The sequence below is a fragment of the Aotus nancymaae genome, unplaced genomic scaffold (genome assembly GCF_030222135.1).
Source record: "Aotus nancymaae isolate 86718 unplaced genomic scaffold, 86718_ANA_hifiasm-v0.15.2.pri h1tg000057l, whole genome shotgun sequence".
Taxonomy (NCBI): Eukaryota; Metazoa; Chordata; class Mammalia; order Primates; family Aotidae; genus Aotus; species Aotus nancymaae.
Window position 1 is genome coordinate 42100509 of NW_026988471.1, and position 21994 is coordinate 42122502.

Genomic DNA, 21994 nt, shown 5'->3' on the forward strand with positions numbered 1-21994 from the left:
AAGAAAGAAGGTATTTTACAACATGTAAGGGTTAACCATTCTAGACAAGGAATTATGGCACTAAATAGGCCAAGAAAAACTCGGTTCAAATAAACTAATGATGATAGTCAACCACAAACTCAAAATCCCAGTGAACAAATTTGTAAGCAATGAACAAATCTGTGATGGCCAAACCCCTTTAGATACATAGGCAGAGAAGTATTATAAAGCTACGTGGAATTTGGAACTGAAATACAGAAATGGTGGAAATCTAAAGCAATTTACTTGGTAATACTGGATTCATAATCTCTTTATAAACTCTGGACTCCAGTTAACTCAAGGGTAAACTAAAGGAGATGCAACTCTGGGGTCCCTTACAGCCAGGGCGACCAATAATTTATTATGCAAACCTGGTCACTTTCAAGAGTAAAAGGGGACACTATTAATAATTATGCTAGGAAAAGAGGCATAAACTGGGATTGTTTTATAGCTATAAAACCACACGATTTTACACTACAAAGAGGATACAACAGCTACCCCTATCCAGGGATGTGGAGTTGATGAGAGTCTAGCATGTTCTTATTACCTCTGCATGGCCACAAGGGTTTTGTGGGCTAATATACATCGATCCGGGTGAGATGGTTTTGCATGCTCCCACCTCCCCAACCTCCTTCCTGCAAAGCATTTTAAATTGGTTTGAATTTGGGAACAGGGTTCCATATGGACAGAGCTGGACACTGACAGCCTGAATGTATTTACTGAAGAGACAACAAATCATTGACAGACTAAATGTAACAGAGGAAAGGCCTGGTCTGCTTGCACTCAGAATCCGACTTTGTAATTGTAGCCTCCTTTAGACAGGTCTAATCAATTAGAAGAGGCTGATTTTAACCAGTTGCAGGTTCATTACCCTGCATTCCAGTTTGTGTTGATGAAAATCAGTTTCAGTCCGTGGCCTGGAATTCATGTACAGCACTTTCGGCAGCTTCTTATATAAACACATCAAAAAAATTTTATTTGGAGTTGCCCTTCTCCCTTAAAAAAGAAAACCACTTTGTGAATCATGATTAAGAAAGAACAACTGAATGTGGATCTGGGGTCCATACCCAGAAACATACATGACCAAGAAACATGAGGAAAGTCAGAGCCTGAGGCAGCAACTCGTAAGTCCATTGGTGTCGAGGTCGATTTGAGAAGAGTCTCAAATACCCAGCATCAAATGAGCCCAGCTCAGTCATCTCCACAGAATGGAACAGAATGAACTTGCAGCTATTCAAAATGATGACCTTTCAAAGAAAATACCTAAAATAGCAAAAAGCCAGGGCTGTAGAAGCACAGAGGGTATCTGAGTAGAGTTCACTCTTCCCTGAATGATCAACTAGAAAATAAATAACAAACTTCCAAACAAAGAACAAGTTTCCCCGAGAAAATTCTATGAGGGAACTATATGACATTGTCTAATTTTGATGTGTGGTTAGTTTTTAAAAAGTAGAAGGTGGAGCAGTGTGTGGCAGAGCCACTCAAAACGTCATCTACATTTCAAAGATGTGCAACCATTCCAAAATATAGTATAACTATGAATCATACCTGGCTGGTTGTCCTTTGTAGATTTGTTGAGGCAGCAAGTCAACAGGAAGAGAATATCAATATATACAGCTCTGGTCACCAAACATGGATTTTGCCTAGAAAGGTAAAGAACAGAATATATACTGATATTTTATCTCCCTTAAGTCTGGGTCTCAGGAAGGAGAACATGGGTATTTTTTATGGTATATGATGGGGTTTAAGCAGCTATGGCAAATGGTAAGAAAAGATGTACAATCATTGATGGCAAGAAAATAAGCAACTCGTGAGAAAATGAAATCCTTGACCATATGATGGAGGCCAAGGCTATGTGTAGACAACATAGATAAAAACTCTATGCTTTGGCTTCAAATAAAATAAAATGAAAACAAACAAATACCAAAATCATATCCTGGTTAGTTGAAAACAAGATGGGGCAGAAGGGGTGGGGAGATGGTATTCTATTATTCCTCTCTTAAGTGTAGAAATTCGGAGAAAAAAAATCATCAGACATGAAAATCAGATTTAGTGTTTTGGAGAAGGAAAACTAACTCACATATGAAAAACCGTATCTATGGATTTGAAATAACTAGTTCAACAACAGACATGTGGCAAGATTAACAAACATTGGGGATGACATTTTCCTCAATAAACGGAATTTTTTCTTCATTCAATATACGGAGCAGCTCTTTGAACCACACAGTGGAAACAGTAGGTGGGCTCAGATTTGGGGGTCTAAATACAAAAGGAAGAACAAAGACTTTCTTTTTAAGAACAGTACTGAAAGGCCTTGACTCTTGAGTGTCTTTGGCATAAAAAGGCCAAAACATCTTTGGTGTACTAATAATAAAACGTGAGTAGTAGAGACAGTAGGGACAGACCTACATTTGAGTCCCGGCTTTCCCACTTATTATTTATGTGACCTGAATCAGACTCCTGACCTGTAAAATGGGAACCATATTATCACCTCTGCTATGGTTTGAATGTCCCTGCTAAAACTCATGTTGAAATTTAATGCCATTGTAACAATGTTAAGAGGCAGAGCCTTTAAGAGGTGACTGGGTCATGAGGGTTCTGTCCTCATGAATGAATTAATGCTGCTATCTCGGGACTGGGCTAGTCATTTGGAGCGTGGGTTTGTTATGAAGACAAGTTTGGCCTGATATCCTCTCTCTCTCGTGTGCTCTATTCTGCTTTCACCCTTCCACCCGTACCAGATGCCCGTGCCATGCTCTTGGACTTCTCTGGCTCCAGAACCATAAGCTAAATAGATTTCTTTTCTTAATAAATTATGTAGTCTGTGGTATTCTGTTACAGAAATAGAAAATGGACTAAGACAGCCTTACTGTGAGTCACTGTGAGTGTTCAATGTGGTACAGGAAACTTAAAATGCCCATCTCAGTGCCTGGCCATGGCAGATGTTCCAGAAGTGTTCATTCCCTGCCCTTGTCTACTTCCAACACGGATTAGGAGATGGCATTGAAACTGGCACAAGTGTTCTGGCTAGTGAGTTTACATGTGGCTTAATCCTGAAATCTATCCTTCTCATTTCCTATAAACAAACAGTTTTACCATTTCCCTAAAGTTTATACACACCTCTATCCTGAACTGCCTATATCTGGAGCTGGCATATGTCTAACACGAAAAATGTATCAGATACGTTTTTCATTTTTTAAGACAGAGTATCACTCTGTCACCCAGGCAAGTGGCGCAATCTCGGCTCACTGCAACCTCCACCTCCCAGATTCAAGTGATTCTCTTGCCTCAGTCTCTTGAGAAGCTGGGATTACAGGTGCATACTACCACATCTGGCTAATTTTTTGTATTTTTAGTGGAGACAAGGTTTTTCTATGTTGGCCAGTCGTCTGGTCTCAAACTCCTGGCCTCAAGTGATCTCACCCACCTTGCTTTCCCAAAGTGCTGGGATTACAGGCGTGAGCTACCACACCTGCCCTGTATCAGATACTTCTGATTAAGATCTGTCCGGTATTAAGGGTCTCTTTGTTGCTGAACTGCCCCAGTTCAGCCTCACTTACATAATTGCTTGCTCTCTGACCTTTACCTAGTGAAACTGCTAGTTTATACATAATATACCTCAGGTCTGGCCTAATTTCATACCTATACCTAGTTATTTTTAAAATTTCATTTTTTTGTTTTTTTTTTTATTTATTTGGTGACAGGGTTTTGTTCTATCACCGCAGCTGGAGTGCACTGGCATGATCTCTGCTTACTGCAATCTTGACCTCCTGGACTCAAGTGATCCTCCCACCTAAGCCTCCTAAGTAGCTGGGACTAGAAGTGCACACCACCACGTCTGGCTAATTTTTGTATTTTTGTTTTTTTATAGAGACAGAGTTTCATCATGTTGCCCAGGCTGGTCTCAAACTCCTGGGCTCAAGCTATACACCTACCTTGGCCTCCCAAAGTGCTAGGATTATAGGCATGAGCCACTGTACCAGGTCTAAAATTTCATTTAAAAAAAAGTAGGTATTTGAGAGGCTGAGGCAGGCAGATCACCTGAAGTCAGGAGTTCGAGACAGCCTTGCCAACATGGTGAAACCCCATTTCTACTAAAAATACAAAAAATTAGCCAAGCATGGTGGTACACGCCTGTAATCCCATCTACTCGGGAGGCTGAGGCAGGAGAATCACTTGAGCCTGGGAGGCAGAGGTTGCAGTGAGCCAAACAGCCCATTGCACTCCAGCCTGGGTGACAGAGCGAGACTCCGTCTAAAAAAAAGTAATACATGCAAAAATAATAGAAAAAGCACAAAAGGACATGCAATGAAAATGAAGTCCCTTTTCCACAACCCTGCCCCCTGCCCACATTCTGTTCCCCTGAGGCAACCACTATTACTACTTTCTAGCACGTCCTTCCAGGCACATTCTATTCTTTTATAAGCATCTATCTGCTACCCACTTGTTGATATACATGGTGGCTTACTATATATATTAGGTTCTGATCATTCTTTTCACTAATATATTTCGGATACCATTCTATTAAGAACATAGAGATCTGCCTCATTTTCTTTTCTTTTTCTTTGTTGAGACAGGGTCTTGCTCTATCACCCAGGCTGAAGTGCAGTGGCATGACCACAGCTCACTGTAGCCTCAACCTCCTGGGCTCAAGTGATCCTCCCACCTCAGCCTCCCAAATACCTGGGTCTACAGATGCATGCCACCACACCCAGCTAATTTTTAAAATTATTTTTTTAGAGATGGGGTCTGGCTATACTGTCCAGCCTGGGGTTTTGCTTTTTAACCTTGCCCCTATCTTTTGTCTCTAGTTTACCCTGGGACTCTCAATCATCACTTCCTGCTGTTACTCTTCCATTCACTATGGAAAGCCCACAATCTATGAAAACTTCAATGATATCATTCCCAATGGTAAAGATTTCTACTGTTTAACTGTTGGGTCTGCCCCCTGCTAAAGCAAGAGCCACTCAGGGAGGAAAGCCAGTGGCCTGAGAAAGCAGGTAGGGCATCTCCTGTGCATCCAGCCTTGAGCTAGGTGCAGGGAGGACGTGCATAGGAGATGGCTTCTGACCTGAGAATTTTGTCTAGTTTTGGAGACAAAAAACAAAGACAAACTTTAGAATAGGATGTAAGGCGTTAAGCCAAAAAACAAACAAACAAAACCCACCAGGGTAGACTGGAGAAATGAGGTTATACTTCCAACTGGGCCATGTAAGATGGGAAGAATCCAGAGACAAAGTTGATAAGGAAGGGCATTCTGAAAGAGGATAAGTGAGAGGGAATTCATTTGGCTTCTCCAGATCTGAAGAGAGCCAGCCTGGGAAGATGAGATAATGCGTTGAGAATGTAGAAATAAGAGCAAGGCAGGTCAGGCTTTTAAGTGATTGGATACTTCACGCTAACTGGGTGTTCCTCAGTATAATAATTGACTGCCTGCTCCCATGTGGCCTCACAGAGTCATAGCTTCTTGCCCCAAATGTTTTTCTGGTTTTCGGTGGAGCCTTACAGAGCCATAAAGAAAAGTTGTTGAGAAACTTGTTTGACTTTCAAGTCTGATGAAGAGACCGGTTTCCATGAGATTTTCAGCTAAGTTAGCATATTTTTAAAAGTTTCTAAATGAATAGAGGAAAGGTTGAGGATCTTTAGAGCCTCCTGCCAGACTGAAGTGTTTTGCATCTTCCCTAGGCCCGGTACAGGCTGGTGACCTTACTGGCCTCCTGGGACACTTCAGGAATCACGGACTGCTCCCACAACTGTGAGGCTTGGGGCCAAGTCTGATGTAGTCAACGAGATCACGGGAGGCTCCCTCAAATGCCGCTGCTTTGGAGTCCAGGAAACAGAAGATCTGCGGCCACAAAGGAGGCCATCCATGGCTTCTCCTTTGAGATGACTCTGAGAGAAATTCTGGCCTGGAGCCCACTGCTCATGACTCCACCCTTGAGGACAGCCAAGGCCTCATAACATAACCTGTCTGGAGTCACAGAGCTGGGCTTCACTCTGAACTGGCTTCTAAGTCAGGAAAATAATTTTTTTTCATTCTTTTTCTCTTGCTATTACTTGGTGTTTGTTCTGACTTGGAAATGGTGCACTGTGAGTTTAGGGTGAGCCAGAGGTTTGTTCTCAGTCTGTCAAGCCACTTTGATGATGGGAACAAAATCCCAAAGAACAGCACGCCAGCTGGACAGGAAACTAAGCCACAGGGTTTTGGTGGGCTTGGGGATTTTTTCTACCCCCAAATGGAAAAATCCTGGCATGGAGCACGGCATAATGAAGATTTATAGTGCTTGAAAAAAATCAGAAGTGATCAGGTTCTAGCAGATGCACTGAAAAGCAGCATAACAGTGGCTTTCGAAGGAGGAAAAGGAATCCAGTACTATGTGGATGAAGTTGACATACAGAAGGTGAAATGAAGGCCCTGTTAAGACTCTTGTTTTCTTCCACTCTTTTTTACCATTTGTTCCTTACAAATACCCACTTGAGAACCTGATTAATATGTTTTTGCCTTGGGAAATTGCTGAACTTCTTTAAATCTCCTGCCCTCTCTCCTAGAAATTGGGAGAAGCAGAAGGCAGGGAGAGAGTGGGGCTTCCCAGACACGTCCACAAAGGCCCCAGTGTCTAGAGGACAGCAGGAGTCTTGGGAAGTCTGTGATAAATTATTCACTTTTCCTGTCCCTTCCGGAATCCCAGTGGCTGCAGGTTTTTTTTGTGTTTTTTTTTTTTTTTTTAAACTGAGGCCTATTCATTCAGAAGACATTTATTAAGAGGCTACTGAGAGCCAGGAATAGTGGTGGGTTTGGAAATATGAAGATGAAGTGATTCAGTGACACAGTCACTGCCCTCAAGGAACTTAGAGTCCTGAATAGTGTTTTTCAAACTGCAGGTTATGATTCATTTAGTTGGTTATGAAATCAACCAGTGGGTGGTGGCCACCAAAAAGGAAGGAAAGAAGAAAGGAAGAAAGGAAGGAAGAGAAGGAGGAAGGGATGGAAGAGGAGAGAGATGGGGGCAGAGGAGGAAGGGAGAGAAGGAGCTAGGAGGAAGACAGAGGGAGGAAGGAGGAAAATAGAATCAGAGCGTATCAAAGTAGTGTAGTAAGGGTAAGCAACGTTTCATTAAGGTTTTTGTTACATATCAGGTTTCCATAAAGTCCTTGCCAAGCATGAATTTTTAACAAGTTATCTTTAAGATGTAAATAACCAATAAAATGCAATAAGCTTAATGGTATCAAGAGAATTATGCTTTGTATCCAAAATGAGAGTAGATATGTTGAAAGCAAACATTCCTTAAATTAAATATGCTATATCTTGAGCAAATTCCCTCTGTTACATTTTTGACAGATGATTTCTATCTTATATAGCTACTAAAATTTCAGACTATGCATGATTTCATGTGTGTGTGCACAGTATATACACACAAACATACGCATTAGGACATATGTAAAAGCTATTTCTTGTTATGAATGGCTGTCAAAAACAAAAACAAAAAAACTTGAAAACCACTTGTGTGGTTGGGAAAACGCACAACCACTCATGCTAGAGTATGATGGGTACCCCAAAAGGAGAGGCTGACAGAGTAACTGTTTGTCTGGGTGAGTCAGGAAGGGCCTTGGCAGAGAGGTGGAGAATGGGGAGGACGCAGACCAGGGCAAAGTGACCCCGACAGAGGAAGTAGCATGTCCAAAGACTTGGGGACATGATATGTTTAGAGAATAACAAGTGCTAAAGGGAAAATGGTATGGGGGGGATAGGCAGGAAATGATACAGGATGAGTCAACAGGGTCCCAAAATAGAAGTGGTCTTTCAGAGCTCCAAAAGTTCCAGAGAGTGAAGACCCCAGTGGGACCCTGTCAGCTCAAGTCACACTGGACAGCTGGGGTCCCCACTCAATACTGTGAAGCCTTGGTGGGTTCCCTGGAAGAGAGAGTGAATTCACTTTGGACATACCAAGCTCCACCAGAATTCACTGCCATCTTCAGAGGGCTGGACACTGCTGCTCTGGCTTTAGGTTGCTAGTGTCTGTTAAGGTCTCTAAGACCCATGCCTTAACTTTATTAATACAGAAACATTTACTGAGAAGTATGGGTGATATCCTACCTGGGGTGGTAAAGGAAGGGAGAGGAAAAGGTTCTGGCTTTGCAGAGGTTATGATCTTGTTGGGGGAGGGGTACAGGTAAAGGGAAAAAATACACATAAAAACAATCAGCATGTCATGGAGGAAGGCTCTAGAGGTATTGGAGAGATCTGAGCTTGTAAAAGAGAAGGAATTCCAGAAAATCAAACAGGTGCAGCTGGCAGGCTCATCCTAGCCTATCTGGGCTCATTCTCTTAGTTCCTATATAAGCAGCTCAGATCTCTTCTGTTCTCAAACACAATAAGCAAGAAGCATTAGAAGCTTCTTGCCACGGAGCCAGCACTGGAGTTAATGAAGCAACATCCTAGGGACAACCAGCAGGCCCATAACGGGCTGAAAAGAAAGAAACCAGATTGAGAGGAAAAGTAGGTGAGGTGCAAAGGGAGAGAACGCAGATGAGGAGGAGAGTGGAGGTTAGAAGAATGGGAGAGGGAGGCCGGGTGCGGTGGCTCACGTTTGTTATCCTAACACTTTGGGAGGCCGAGGTGGGTGGATCATGAGGTCAGGAGTTCGAGACCAGCCTGGCCAACATGGTGAAACCCTATCTCTACCAAAAATACAAAAATTAGCTGGGCGTGGTACCACACGCCTGTAATCCCAGCTACTCGGGAGGCTAAGGCAGGAGAATCACTTGAACCCGGGGGGCGGAGGTTGTGGTGAGCCAAGAATGCACCACTGCACTCTGATCTGGGCGATTGAGGGAAAGTGGTGGAAGAGAGAAAGGGGAAATTAGTCTACACCATGTTTCCACATCCTGTTAAGATCCCTCCACTTGACACATGTCCAGCCACCTTATGCCCTTTATTTAAAATTCACTTCAAGCTGGGTGTAGGTGGCTCAGGTACCTAGAATCCCAGCTACTCTGAAGGCTGGCATGGAAGGATTGCTTGAGATCAGGAGTTCAAGACCAGCCTGGGCAACATAGTGAGATCCTATCTCAAACAGCAATAACAACAACAAACCCCCCTAAAAACCAACTCGCTTCAAAGCCCCTCCTCTATTTCTTGAGGATTACCTTCCTGACTACCCAGAAAACTACCTCTAAGGACAAGCTGAACGGCTGACTCGACCCCGGATATTTTGTTAACCCTTCTCTGGTCTCCAGATCCCACTGGCCATCTTCATAGTCTTGGCAGTTCACATCACTGTAACAGCCGTCCACAGACCAGACACTGCCTCTCTTTGTATTTGGTTATATCCTGTGGATAGGAGTTAGGAGGTACTTCTTTGATGGAGGCCACATTAAGTCATGTAAATATGGAAGTATAAATTAAATAAAAAGAATCCACCTCTGCCATTCCGATTTCCATTTTTTTACCACGCCCCACAGCCAAGTAACCATCATGTGGCACTCATAGAGAAACAATAAGGTATCTGTTTAAACCAAAATGCAAAATGGTGAACTGTAGAATATATATATTTAAACAAGTTATTTCCCCCACTGTAGCATGGAGAGTTTAGCTGAGCACGCAGGGCCAGCTGGCAGCAGCATGCAGGACCTGGCTGGCTACCAGGGACTGCTCGTTTACCTTGCCCTCTCTGGGGGAGGTGTAACAGCAGAGCTGCATTTTTATGGTATGCCCCAACATCCATCCTGCCTTTCTTGGCCTGGAGCTTTGCGAGTGTTTATACTCACAGCCACATGTATATGCGGCCCCACAGCCCTCCTACTTGGATTTTCCTTTTAAAGTGAAGCCATCCTCTATGCCCTGCTCTGGTGGTTGACCAACTTATAGGGAATTCTTACAGAGTCACCACGCACAAAGTGAGAGACTGTGAGTCTGTCCAGAAAGTGACTGAAAGTCCAGCCATGCACTGCAGAGCACAGTGGGCTTTCCCTGAAAGAGCAGGTTTTGGTCCTGGGGAATGTAATCTGTGAAAGCAGAGGGTCTTACCCACTCTGCCAAGGTTCTGGGTAGGCATTCAGCAAGGCCCCAGCAGTCTGCAGTAGGTACTTGGGTCCTCTTTTTAGGTTAGGGCCAAAGCCACAGCCTCCTCTGTTTCCCTTAGGAATGCTGCTGCTGGAGGAAGCCCAAGGCTTCAATGCCATGGCTTTGCCTTTCCCTCCTAATATTAATCACCTGCCTTTTCAGAGAGCCCCCAGGGAGCCTCCAGAATCCTCATATTTTTCAATCTTTCTATTAGGCATCTTGTTCTCATTACTGTACTAACACTCAAGCTATGTGCAGAGAATGATGAAAAAGAGACCTTGGTGTGGGGCTTGGGGTTTGTTCAAAGACTGGGGAAACTGCTTTAGAGTGTGTATGTTTTTTATTCCTTTTATGAGAGATGCGTGTTTCCCTCCCTCTGTGACTTGTTTAAAAGTAAAGTTTAATATGCTGCCAGAGAAATTGCTGGTTAATAACTTAATAAGCTATGTGCTAGGAATTATGGGAGAAAAGTAGTACCCAAGAAAACTTTTATTGTACAGTTTGGGGCTTGGAAGACATATACCTTCAATTCTTACAAAGAATGTTAACAGAAGTCCCCTTTCTTTTCAAACCTTACTTTCTAAAAGCATAAAAAAGAATAAATAGGTGAGGTGAATAAAATCTTCCGGATGCTGCCGGAGCTATGTAAATCACAAGGTAAGAATTTCTAACAGCACCGCCAACAGGACCACGGTCATGTGAACTTGGCAAGGCACACACTTGGAAATTAGCCCTGGTAAAAATAGTAGTAGTGATAATAACAATATCAACATCTTACTATATTAAAAGTTTTCTCTTTAAAAATATTCTTATTTCATTTTATCTTTATAAAATTCTTAAGGAAGAAAACAGACATTATTATTCCCATTTTTATAAATCAACAAAGTAGCCCAAGATTAGGGCAGAAACCAAGAATAGAATCAAGGTTTTCTAAACAACAAACTGTATCTATGTGTCCCAAACACAATCAGGTGAACAGTGAGTCAATGGGCCAAGCGATCAGAGACCACATAGACTGGTGCTATATGCTGGTAGCCAGTCTGGTGAAAAGCATGGCTCCAAGTGCAGCAGTTTTTGTGAGGACCAGCATAAAGGCACGTTTCCAGCATGGCAATTATGCTGATAGAGACTTCCTTATTTGACAGTAGACATTTCCTGTATCTTCTCAGCACATTTATGTTTATACTTCCATTACTCACTATGCCCTCCCTTGCTCTCTTCTATTTCACATCTTCATTTTAGAGTTTCCCACTTTACAGATGAAAACTAAGGCCTGAAGAAATGACAGGCCACACCTTGCTGGTCGGTAGTCCAGCAGGGGCCGGACCCCGGACTTACTAACCCTGAGTATACTCTGCCTCTCCTCAATGGCAGCGCACTGTGTTTTCTGGCTAGAGGCTTCCACTCACCAAGTGCCTCTAGACGTGACTCTCCTTATGGTTATGCAGGAACGCAGAGCTTGCAACTGGTGAGGGCCCCTCTGGCTTAGGGAGTCCTAGAGTGAGCCCCTGAACTTGTCTGGGAAGGTGTTATTCCCAGAGGCCCCAGGCCAGTCTAATTGCTGAGGAAGCCTGGTCATCACCAGGGGAAGGAAAGAATAGTGAGACTTTGGAGGACCTCTCTCCAAGATGCTCCCTTGGCCCATTCATGTAAGACCAGCTCATGTTGCCTTCAGCCCTCCTGGAGGTGGCTGAAAGCCTGGCTGCATGGGACAAACATATCAGGGCTGAGTAGCTCAATATGACGGCAGACGAGTGCTCCCGCCAGGCCGGGACACTGCTGTAAAGTCTGCGTCAGTTACTGACTTCAATTAAAAGTACTTCTCTACCAGGTCACTCCTGGAAAACAGCTGTGTGACCCAGAAGAACTCATTTACGTGTTAAAATTTAGGGACAGCCAGCCAGCTGAGAGTGGATTTCTGAGGAAAAGGGATATAGAATAGCTAAGTTTTGATGGCAAGAAAGTCTGGAGCATGCAGACCTATCCATGGAGGGCAGCTCCTGAGAGAGGCCCTGGCAGCCCAAGGACATGGAGTTGTAGAATTTTCCACAAGGATGATCAGGCACCAGGAGAGGAAGAAAGCGGGTCAAGAGACAAAAAACAAACTTGCTATTTACATCCCTAACTTGAGCCATCTTCTGAAACAGCCACATCTTTCAAGTAGGGAGAAGTTGCCTGCCCCCGTGTCAATTACCTTTTCTACAAATATCGGCTTAGATTAGATCACTGTTTTGAAACAGGGAGTCAGGGTGCTTCTCTTAGTCTCTTCTGGGGCTACCAATGTGAGGGAAGCCATATAGGTGGGTCTCCAGGCCCCCACGACAACTTAAAACCATATTGAAACCATCTCTACTATCTTCAATATCTTGAATTTCCACATAAGCTTATTTGAAGAAAGAATTCCACCAGATGAGATGATCTCTAAATTACCTTTACTGTTATAAATTCTGTGACTCTATGGTATTCTTAGCAATGTTGGAAACACAAAAGCCATGTGGTCTCAAGTGCATACAAATATCTCTATTCCCATTACTAGTAGGCAGGCAACAGGGGCTTCCAGGTGACAAGGACTGCTGATAGAGAGATTTCTATTAATCCTGAAGAGAGACTAGAAACTCTGATGACCACTGAAGGAGGATGGAAAGATTTAAAGCATTCAGTGTATTTCATGTGCATATAGATAGCAGCCTACTTACCAGTGTCAGCCAGAGCTTGCGGACTTCCTCTTAACTCCTGGATCAAGTCCATATTTCTCTGGCTGACATCTGAGGGCTTCCACAACTGGTATCTTATCAAACTTTGCACTGCTCTCTACAGCACAGCACCTCTCCTTCAGCTCAGTCTCCTCATTGGCCCATGATCTATCATGTGCACTCCTTCTAGTGTCCCACTGCACACGGTGTCTGCCATCTTGACGTGTTCTTTTCCCACCACTTTTTGGTTTTTCCAAATCACACTCTACTCTCAAATATCTAACTCCTCTTAGAAGGCCTTCCTTGACTATCTCAGTTCACATTCTTTACTCTTGTACTTACTGTATGTACTTCTATGTGCTTCACTGTCTAGATTTTCTTTTAGATTCAGCCATAACTAAACTCTGACAACAGAGACTCCATTATATATATATAACTATATAACTAACACACACACACACACACACACACACACACACACACACACACACACACACACACACGGTTCCTACAATGCTGAGCACTGTACTAAGATTCCTTTTTCAGACTTGGGCAATGAGACCTTCACCATTTATTGGCAATAAAGGTTCTACACCAGTATAACTTTACTCAGCCTCCAATCTGAGACAATATTTTTTTTTTGATGGGAGACAGAATCTTGCTCTGTCACCCAGGCTGGCATGCAGTGGCACTATCTCAGCTCACTGCAACCTCTAACTCCCAGGTTCAAACAATTCTTGTGCCTCAGCCTCCCAAGAAGCTGGGATTACCAGCCCATGCCACCACGCTAAAAAATTAACCTTATCTAATGATTAAACTCACCTATCCTTCTCTCTCCTCCTGAAGACTTCCTTGACAAACTGGCACTTATTTCTCCCTTCTCTGCTTCTGTAACACACTTTGACTCATTCTAGCATTGACACAATCTTGTTTATAGTTAACTAAATCCTTACTTGTCTTACTTGTGGGATTTCTGAAACAATTACCATTCATTCATATATTTCCCACTGTGCCTGCTACATTGCCTTGTAATATTTGTGACTCTGAATTGACTCTAATTCACTGGAAATGGCTTAAAGAAGGTAACAAAAGTACTGATTTATCCAAAAGATGGCAGATGTTACATGCTAAAGAAAGAAAAATAACCCACTATATTAGGGCTTTACATAATATTATGAGAATGTGCTGAAGACACTTAAAACCTGCACTCCCTTGCAAGCTGAGCAATGACAACATTGCCCAAATCTTCCAACAGCAACACCCCAATAAGCCAACAGCTACAAGACAGAGATTTCTGAGCCCTCTATTGAGCTAACTGCCATCTCCAGGTTAGGTCTGCAGATTTCTATATTTAAAAAGTAGAAAGGATCAGCAGTTGGGGGTTGAATTCTTGGTGTGTGTGCAGTTGCGTAAAAGGACTATTTTTATTTTTCGCTGCAGTATGAAGAAGCTTTGATCTTGGGCAACTTGCTCAAAGGCCCAGTGTAATATATTGATCACTTCTGACTGCTTTTACCCAGACTAGTTTCCATAAGCTCAGTCTGTCAACAAGAAATACTTCATATATTTTCAAACTTCACTTCTGCTCAAACAGCTTATTCCTTTAAAACTTGAGGCTATATTTTTTAAAAGGAATATTTAATGAAGAAAATGTTTTGCACCTTGTCCCATTGGCTTGGGTTGAAATGTGATAATGTCTCTTTTTGTATTTAAAAAACACAAACAGGATCTCATCTGGAGATATCATGACCTTAAACATTCCTGAGACGTCTGGAAGGGAAGCAAACATATGTCAGCATGCTTGGATCTAAAATATACCAACTGCATTTCTCTCGCCATTCAAATCTGCATGAGGCTCAGGTGACTTTGAATAGGCTGGGCTGGAGGATTAAAGAGGGGTCCTAATGAGAACCTCTCTCTTCCAATAAAATCTAGCAATTGAAAAGCAGTTACTACCCTCTTCCATTTTTTCCTAATAATTTTTTCTAAAATTAAAAAAAGGAGGATACTTTTTTAAAAGAAAAAAGAAAAAAATGAGAGAAAGAAAAGAAACAAACCAAAAAGCAAAACAAAACCCCCAGTAACGCCTGGAAACTTGCTGTGTAGCTAGCCATCCCTGTTATAACTTGCTTCCCTTAAAGTTTTGGCAGGGACCACAAATGATAGCCTTAAAATGCCATATGATCATCTGAATATTTTAACCATCATCCTGGACTGGATTCATTTCCACGGCATGGAAGTGAAACAGCAACCTGCAGCTGTGGCAAAGGGCTGTGGCCTCTTTTTAAGTCATTGCGAAAGAAGGATCTCTTTCTTCGGGAGTGGACCAGTCCACGAGGGATTTGGGAAGGAGCTGACAGTGGGAAAATGGAAGCAGACCTAAACCCCAGTATTTCTGCCTGGGAAGTGCAGTCTCTTGTGTGAATAAATCTGGTGGTTAGAAAATAAATGCTGTTTTCAGCTGTTGTGAAGCAAAACAGAATCCTAAACCAGAACTTCTGCAGCTGGCCACAGACCCCCTAGGGAAAAACTGGGATTGCCACACAAAAGCCTCAGTTTTGTCTCTATAAGCATATTTTCCTTACACATTTAAATCCACAGGCCCTCCAGGAGCACACCACTCAGCTCAATGGGGTCCAGTAAGTAAGAGAGGAAAGGGAGAATGGCTGGGAGTGTGGATAAGGGGGTCACAGAGGAGACAAAGTTGACTGAAGTGTACGGCCGAGGGAGACGGAGAAACAGACGAGGTGCACATGGAGGACTGCTTGGGGTGTGAGGGGCACTTACAGGGAAGCAGTACAGGGACGTGGATGGATCATACAGTTAATCACTTTTGCAAATTAGAATTAACTTGGGGTAGCAAGTCATTAGGTCCATTAGAGTAGGTTTTCAACAAACATTAGCTCCCTCTACTATCTTGTCCCCTCATCAGCACTGTTTTATGCAAAAATTTATTTCCAAGGTTGCTTTCCTCCTAACCTTGGAACCTGGTCTTGTATTTCTGAGAGCCTGTTTTTCTCACCAGAATATCAGACTGTTATTTTTCAAAATGATAAACACACTGCATGCCAACAAAGCACTGGTCCCACACCAGGCACCGAGGCCACTGGGATGGCTGCCCAGTCAAGGGAGTATGGACTTCCCAGAGAGCCGTGGGGCCATGAAGCCCCTCAGCATAGGTCATCCCAGGTGCGGAGGGAGAGAATCTTGGGCTGATCCCTTCAGTAGCCTCAGCCCTCTCCTGCAGCTCTAAGCTCAGCCACAAGCCCTTGAGAATCCAGGGCATGGGGATGGGAGTATTTCAAACAGGGGAGCTAGATGATCACAGAGCCTGGCTCTCTGACCCTGGCTCTTCAAGGTATGTACTCTGTCCCTGGGACCTGGTCAAAATGGAGGATCTGAGGCCCTACCCAAACCTAGTGAATGAAAGTCTTCATTTTAACAAGATTCCCAGGTGACTCACGTGCACATTTTCTTTCTGAGAAGCACTGTTCTCTAGAATGCTTAAATTACCGCCATTCAAAACCCTCACATAAAAACACTGTCTGCACTGTCTGGACAGATGGAGGCAGTGTGGTGAAGTACAAAGAGCCCAATAAGGTGCTGGGAGCTAAGTCCTCAACTAATGTTAGTAGTTGTCAGGTAGGATGTTAATTCTGGTGAACTGTGTGAAAACGGACAAATCCTCCAACCTCTGTGGGCTGTAGTCCTCCACATATACAGGGGTGAGAGTAGACTATTCATACAATAAACTTCATGATGCCTTCCAGTTCTAAAATTCTAGGTCAATGATTCTATTTGATAAGAGTCTGTTCTGTTGCTCTCTTTACACTGAAGTAGTGGTTTTAATATACAGTTGTAGTATTTGATATCGCCTGGCATACAGCAGGGTTCAAGAAGTACTGTTGAATGAGGTAATACAGGGATATTCTATTTAAGCTTCTACTCAATAAAACCAGGCTGAGTGTGGTGGCTCATGTCTGTAATGCCAGCACTTTGGGAGGCCAAGGCAGGAGGATCACTTGAGTCCAGAAGTTCTAAACCAGTTTGGGCAACAGAGCAAGAGCCTGTCTCTACTTAAAAAAAGTTAGCCAGGTACAGTGGCACATGCCTGTAGTCTCAGCTACTTGGGAGCTGAGATGAGAGGCTCGCTTGAGCCGAGAAATTCAAGGCTGCAGTGAGCTATGATCATGCCACTGCATTCCAGGATGGGTGACACAGTGAGACCCTGTCTCTCAAAAAAATTTTTTTTCATGCCACCACTCCTGGCTAATTTTTGTATTTTAGCAGAGATGGGGTTTTGCCATTTTGGCCAGGCTGGTCTCAAACTCCTGACCTCAGGTGATCTGCCTTGGTCTCCCAAAGTGGCTGGGATAATAGGTGTGAGCCACTGCACCCAGCCCCAAGTTAACATTCAACCATTAACCACACCACAGTATCAGGTTTAAATGTTACTTCTGAGGGCCAGTGACATAACTTAAAATACAGGATCAGAAACTCTGGGGGTGGGGTCTGGCATCATAGGGTTTAAAACCTCTCTAGACGATTCTAAAATGCAGCCATGTGCATTAAGAACTAGCATCAGCCAATCTGCTACTTAACAAATGCCAATAGCAAGGGACACAAACTCCTGTTTCCATAGGAGCTCAGAGGTAACCTAATGAGAGATGCAGCCAGGCGGAGGTCGTGGAGAAGCACAGAGTAGACCCATCAAGAGAGGGTGGCTGGGATTTAGTTTTGGCCCGCTGTGGCCACGTGGGAATTGGAGCCTGGTGGTGCCAGATCTTCCCGTTTTTCAAAAGAACCTGTGAATCTTGATTTACTATGAAATTTCTTCAGTGAACACACTATTAGTCTGAGCCCTCTGGCTGAAAGTGCACAGCAGGCCAGTCGCACTCCAGCGAGGGCCCAGGGAAAGACTCCTTCTAAAGAAGGTAAAACAAAGTGCTAATGCAGGGCAATTTCTGTGTGGTAATATAGGAAGTAAAAACTGAAGAACTATCTGTACCCGTTGGACTTATCTATTAGCTCATGCCAAGCTGAACTGCTAACTAAAATGGCTGGCATACATGGGGTCTGTCTTCCCAGTTGTTTTCACTGTAGAAAAGATTTTTTTGTATTAAGGCAGTTTTGAGAAGAGTTAATGAAATAATATTTACAAATCTCCTCATATGAAGCATGGCACAGAGTAAGCATTCAAAACATAAACGTTTTCTCAACTAAATTTTCTATATCTTAGTTAAATTGTTGGTGGAGGTCTCTCATGCACTGTTGGCAGGCAGATGGACTTTTTTAGAAAACAATCTGGCAGTGTACACCAAGACTTTTTCCATTTGTCCTTGACCAATTTATTCTACTTCTGGAAATCAAACCTAAGGCAATAACCCACAATCACACACACTCATACACATATATTCACATACATAAACACACACACACACACACACCCCCTCATGCACAAAGCTTTCCCTGAAACATCATCTGTGACACTAAAAAATGGGAAACGAACTGAATGCCAGCAGTGGAGCGATGGTTACGTAAATTTAATGAGTAATTATTCAGGTGACAAAAATATATGGCTTTCAAAAATGGCGTTTTCAAAGATTTTTGTTCTTAATTCAAAAATAGGCAAAAGCATTTTATTTTTAGAGATGCACAGGTGGTAAAACTAGGAAGAAAAACAAAGAAATAATGATCATAAAAAGTCATGACAGTGATAACCTCAGAGGAGTGATAGGGTATGTTTTCTTTCAAATATTTTCTACTAAAATGTTTTAAATTATGTAAAATATACATAATATAAACTTTACCATCTTAACCATTTATTTATTTATATTTATATATATATATTTTTGAGACAGAGTCTTGTTCTGTCTCTCAGGCTGGAGTGCAATGGCACAATCTCGGCTCGCTGCAACCTCTGACTCCGGGTTCAAGCAATTCTCTTGCCTCAGCCTCCCAAGTAGCTGGGATTACAGGTGACCACCACAATGCTCAGCTAATTTTTCTGTATTTTTAATAGAGACGAGGTTTCACCATGTTGGCCAGGCTGGTCTCGAACTCCTGACCTCAGGTCATCTGCCCGTCTTGGCCTCGTAAAGTGTAATCTCAGCCATTTAGATTACAGGCATGAACCACTCGCACCCAGCCCCATCTTAACCATTTTTAAGTGTACAGTTTGGTAGTGTTAAGCACAGCCATAGCATTGTGCAACCAATCATCAGTTTTTTTTTTTTTTTTTTTTTTTTGAGACAGAGTCTTCCTCTGTTGCCCAGGTTGGAGTGCAGTGGCACGATCTCGGCTCACTGCAACCTCCATCTCCTGGGTTTAAGCAATTCTCCTGCCTCAACCTCCTGAGTAGCTGGGACTACAGGGACTACAGGTGTTTGCCACCACACCCAGCTAATATTTGTATTTTTAGTAGACACGAATTTCACCATATTGGCCAGGCTGGTCTCAATCTCCGGGCCTCAAGTGATCGGCCTACCTCAGCCTCCGAAAGTGCTGCGATTACAGGCATGAGCCACTGTACCCGACCTCCAGAACCCTTTTCATCCTGTAAAATTAAAATATTACACCTATTAAACAATTCCCCATTCCCTCCTCTCCCTAGCCCTTGGCAACCACTATTCTACTTTCTGTCTCTAGGTCTTGACCACTCTATGTACTTTGATTAGTAGAATCACATAGTATTTGTCTTTTTGTGATTGGCTTATTTCACTTAGCATAATTTCTCCAATGTGCTGGAATTTCCTTCCTTTTTCAGGCTAAGAAATCTTCTGGTGTATGTATACACCATATTTTGTTTAACCATTCATCATTCATAAACGGATAACTGAGCTGTTTCCATGTTTTAGCTTTTGTGTGTAATGCTACCATGGATACGTCTTTGAGACTCTGCTCTCAAATCTTTTGGGTATGTACTCAGAAGTGGAATTGTTAGATTACACAGTAATTCTATTTTCAATCTTTGAGGAAATATCACAGTGTTTTTCACAGTATCATAAAGAGTTTTAAATAACAAATGCTCTCAAGATAGTGTTGAGTGAAAAAACGAAGCTATAACGCACAAAAACAGTATAACCTTGACAAGGTTAAAAAAAAAAGCATAGGAAAAAAGATGAAGGAATTACATACAACTCTTGACCAATAATAGTGATTTAAGGACTGTGGTAAGAACAGACTTTTACTCTCTTCCAAATTTTGTACCTGACTAATTTCCTGGGATAAGCATATAGCATACAACAATGAAGGGAAAAAACGTGAAAAAATTTTTAGTATGGCACATATTTATTTCTGGTCATCACATCCATTGCATGCATGCATTCATTCATTTGTTTATTGAGACAGAGTCTCTCTCTGTCGTGCAGGCTGGAGTGCAGTGGTGTAATCTGAGCTCACTGCAACCTCCGCCTCCCAGGTTCAAGCAATTCTCATGCCTTAGCCTCTTGAGTAGATGGGACTATAGGTGTGTGCCACCACTTGGCTAATTTTTTTTTTGTATTTTTAGTAGAGATTTGGGTTTTACCATTTGGCCAGGGTGGTCTCAAACTCCTGGCCTGACTGATCCACCCACCTTGGCCTCCCAAAGTGCTGGGATTACAAGCATGAGCCACAGGGCCCAGCCCTGACAAACATTTAGTTCACTAAGTTTACTAAAAGAAACACACATGCAACATACAAGCATATACATACACACTTATTTTTTTCCTTTTATAACCAACGAAGGAGACACTAGATAACCAAATTTATTTCTGAAAAATTTAAGCCTAATATAATACTAATTATAACTCTCAGCCAAAGTAAATAAGCAATCCAGCTGGGACAGCCGAGCTGGAATCTGCAAATAGCAAGGGCAACAGGGCATGGGGCTCATGTCTGTAATCCCAGCTTACTTGGGAGACTGTGGTGGGAGGACTGTTTGAGTCCAAGAGTTCAAGTCCAGCACAGGCAATGCAGCGAGACCTCATCTCTAAAAAGAAAAAAAAAAAAAAAAAAAAAAAATTTTTTTTTTTTTGTAATTAGCATGAGTGTCAGACTAGGAAATTCCTCTTTCATGATACCCACTGGCATCCTTTCCAGGCCAGCAGCAGACCCCTATTAGACCCCTATTCTCATTTCATTTCTGGTCTAGGTCAGTTTAGTTTTCTTTCAGCAGTTAGTGAACTGCCTTAGACCCATGAAAGAGACAGTAAACTGGATCAAGAAGGGAGGGGTGGAGGAAAAGGGGAAGGAAAGGACTTGAAGGATTAATGAGCTTTCCATTAAGGCTTTGACATCTTGGAATGAAAAGCAGCCTGTAAGAGCAGAAGCCCAGTCCTTTCCTGAGGCCATGTTGCCAGCTGACCATTCATCACCAAAAATTCCCTAACAACTCCATGGCTATTGCTTAATTACCTCATATAAATCCCTATTAATCTTGCATAGTCAAAACACAAATATATGACAAAAGTCTTCATTTTATGTGCCCTTAATTTCAGAGTCAAAATTTATAAACTGAATTGGTTATCCAATAGCTCCAATGAATTCTTTTTAAAACCTTCTTTGAGAACAAAAGCACAAATACATATCCGCTAGCATTTTTATACTTATGGGACTGAACAAACTCAGGCTAATGATCAAATAAATTATAGAAGTTTAAAAAGGGTGTTGGTGTTAAAATTTAAGCCAACATTTTTTTCTTTGCAATAACATTAATTTTTTATAGCTTATATTCAAAAGATACAGAAAATTCTTAGTAGGCTCGAAGGAACATTTATTCTTCTTTCATGTGTAAATTACCAGGGACATGAAAAAGCCTCTTCAGCAGCTGAATTTGGAATACTCTGCATTGTAATATCTTCATGGGAAAGGCAGGTGAGAAAATAAAGACAGGGGTCTGTTCTGAGAAGGGACCGCTAGGACCAGAGGGGGTTCATCTGAGCATGGAGTTAACTAGTATAGACAGATAACTCCCGGAACAAGAGGACCTCAGGGACAGAGCAGGCAGGTGACACACTGAGGCTTCATCGCTTATACCCAGTTCTATATTTGCTATTTAGGAACCTCAAACTTTTCCTGTCAATGATGTGGATAATATAGGAAAACTGATACATAACTTTGGAATGCATTGTGCTTTGGCAGTATGTTTTCCTTCCAAACTCTATTCCAGGCTCTCAACACATCCTGATTAATACTTGTAAAAGTGTGCTGGGGAGCAAAAGGAAGCCTGGTGCTAGGA

General features: G+C 42.5%; 1 protein-coding gene across 6 annotated transcripts in view; it reads right to left on the reverse strand.

Moving 5' to 3' along the window:
- The window catches only part of THADA (THADA armadillo repeat containing), a 357394-nt gene that overhangs the window by 86834 nt on the left and 248566 nt on the right, over positions 1 to 21994 (reverse strand). For all 6 annotated transcript variants that reach the window (XM_064364035.1, XM_064364033.1, XM_064364034.1 and 3 more), the window contains exon 32: positions 1567 to 1661. In XM_064364035.1, the coding sequence (XP_064220105.1) occupies positions 1567 to 1661 (95 nt within the window). The remainder of the gene's footprint in view (positions 1 to 1566; positions 1662 to 21994) is intronic.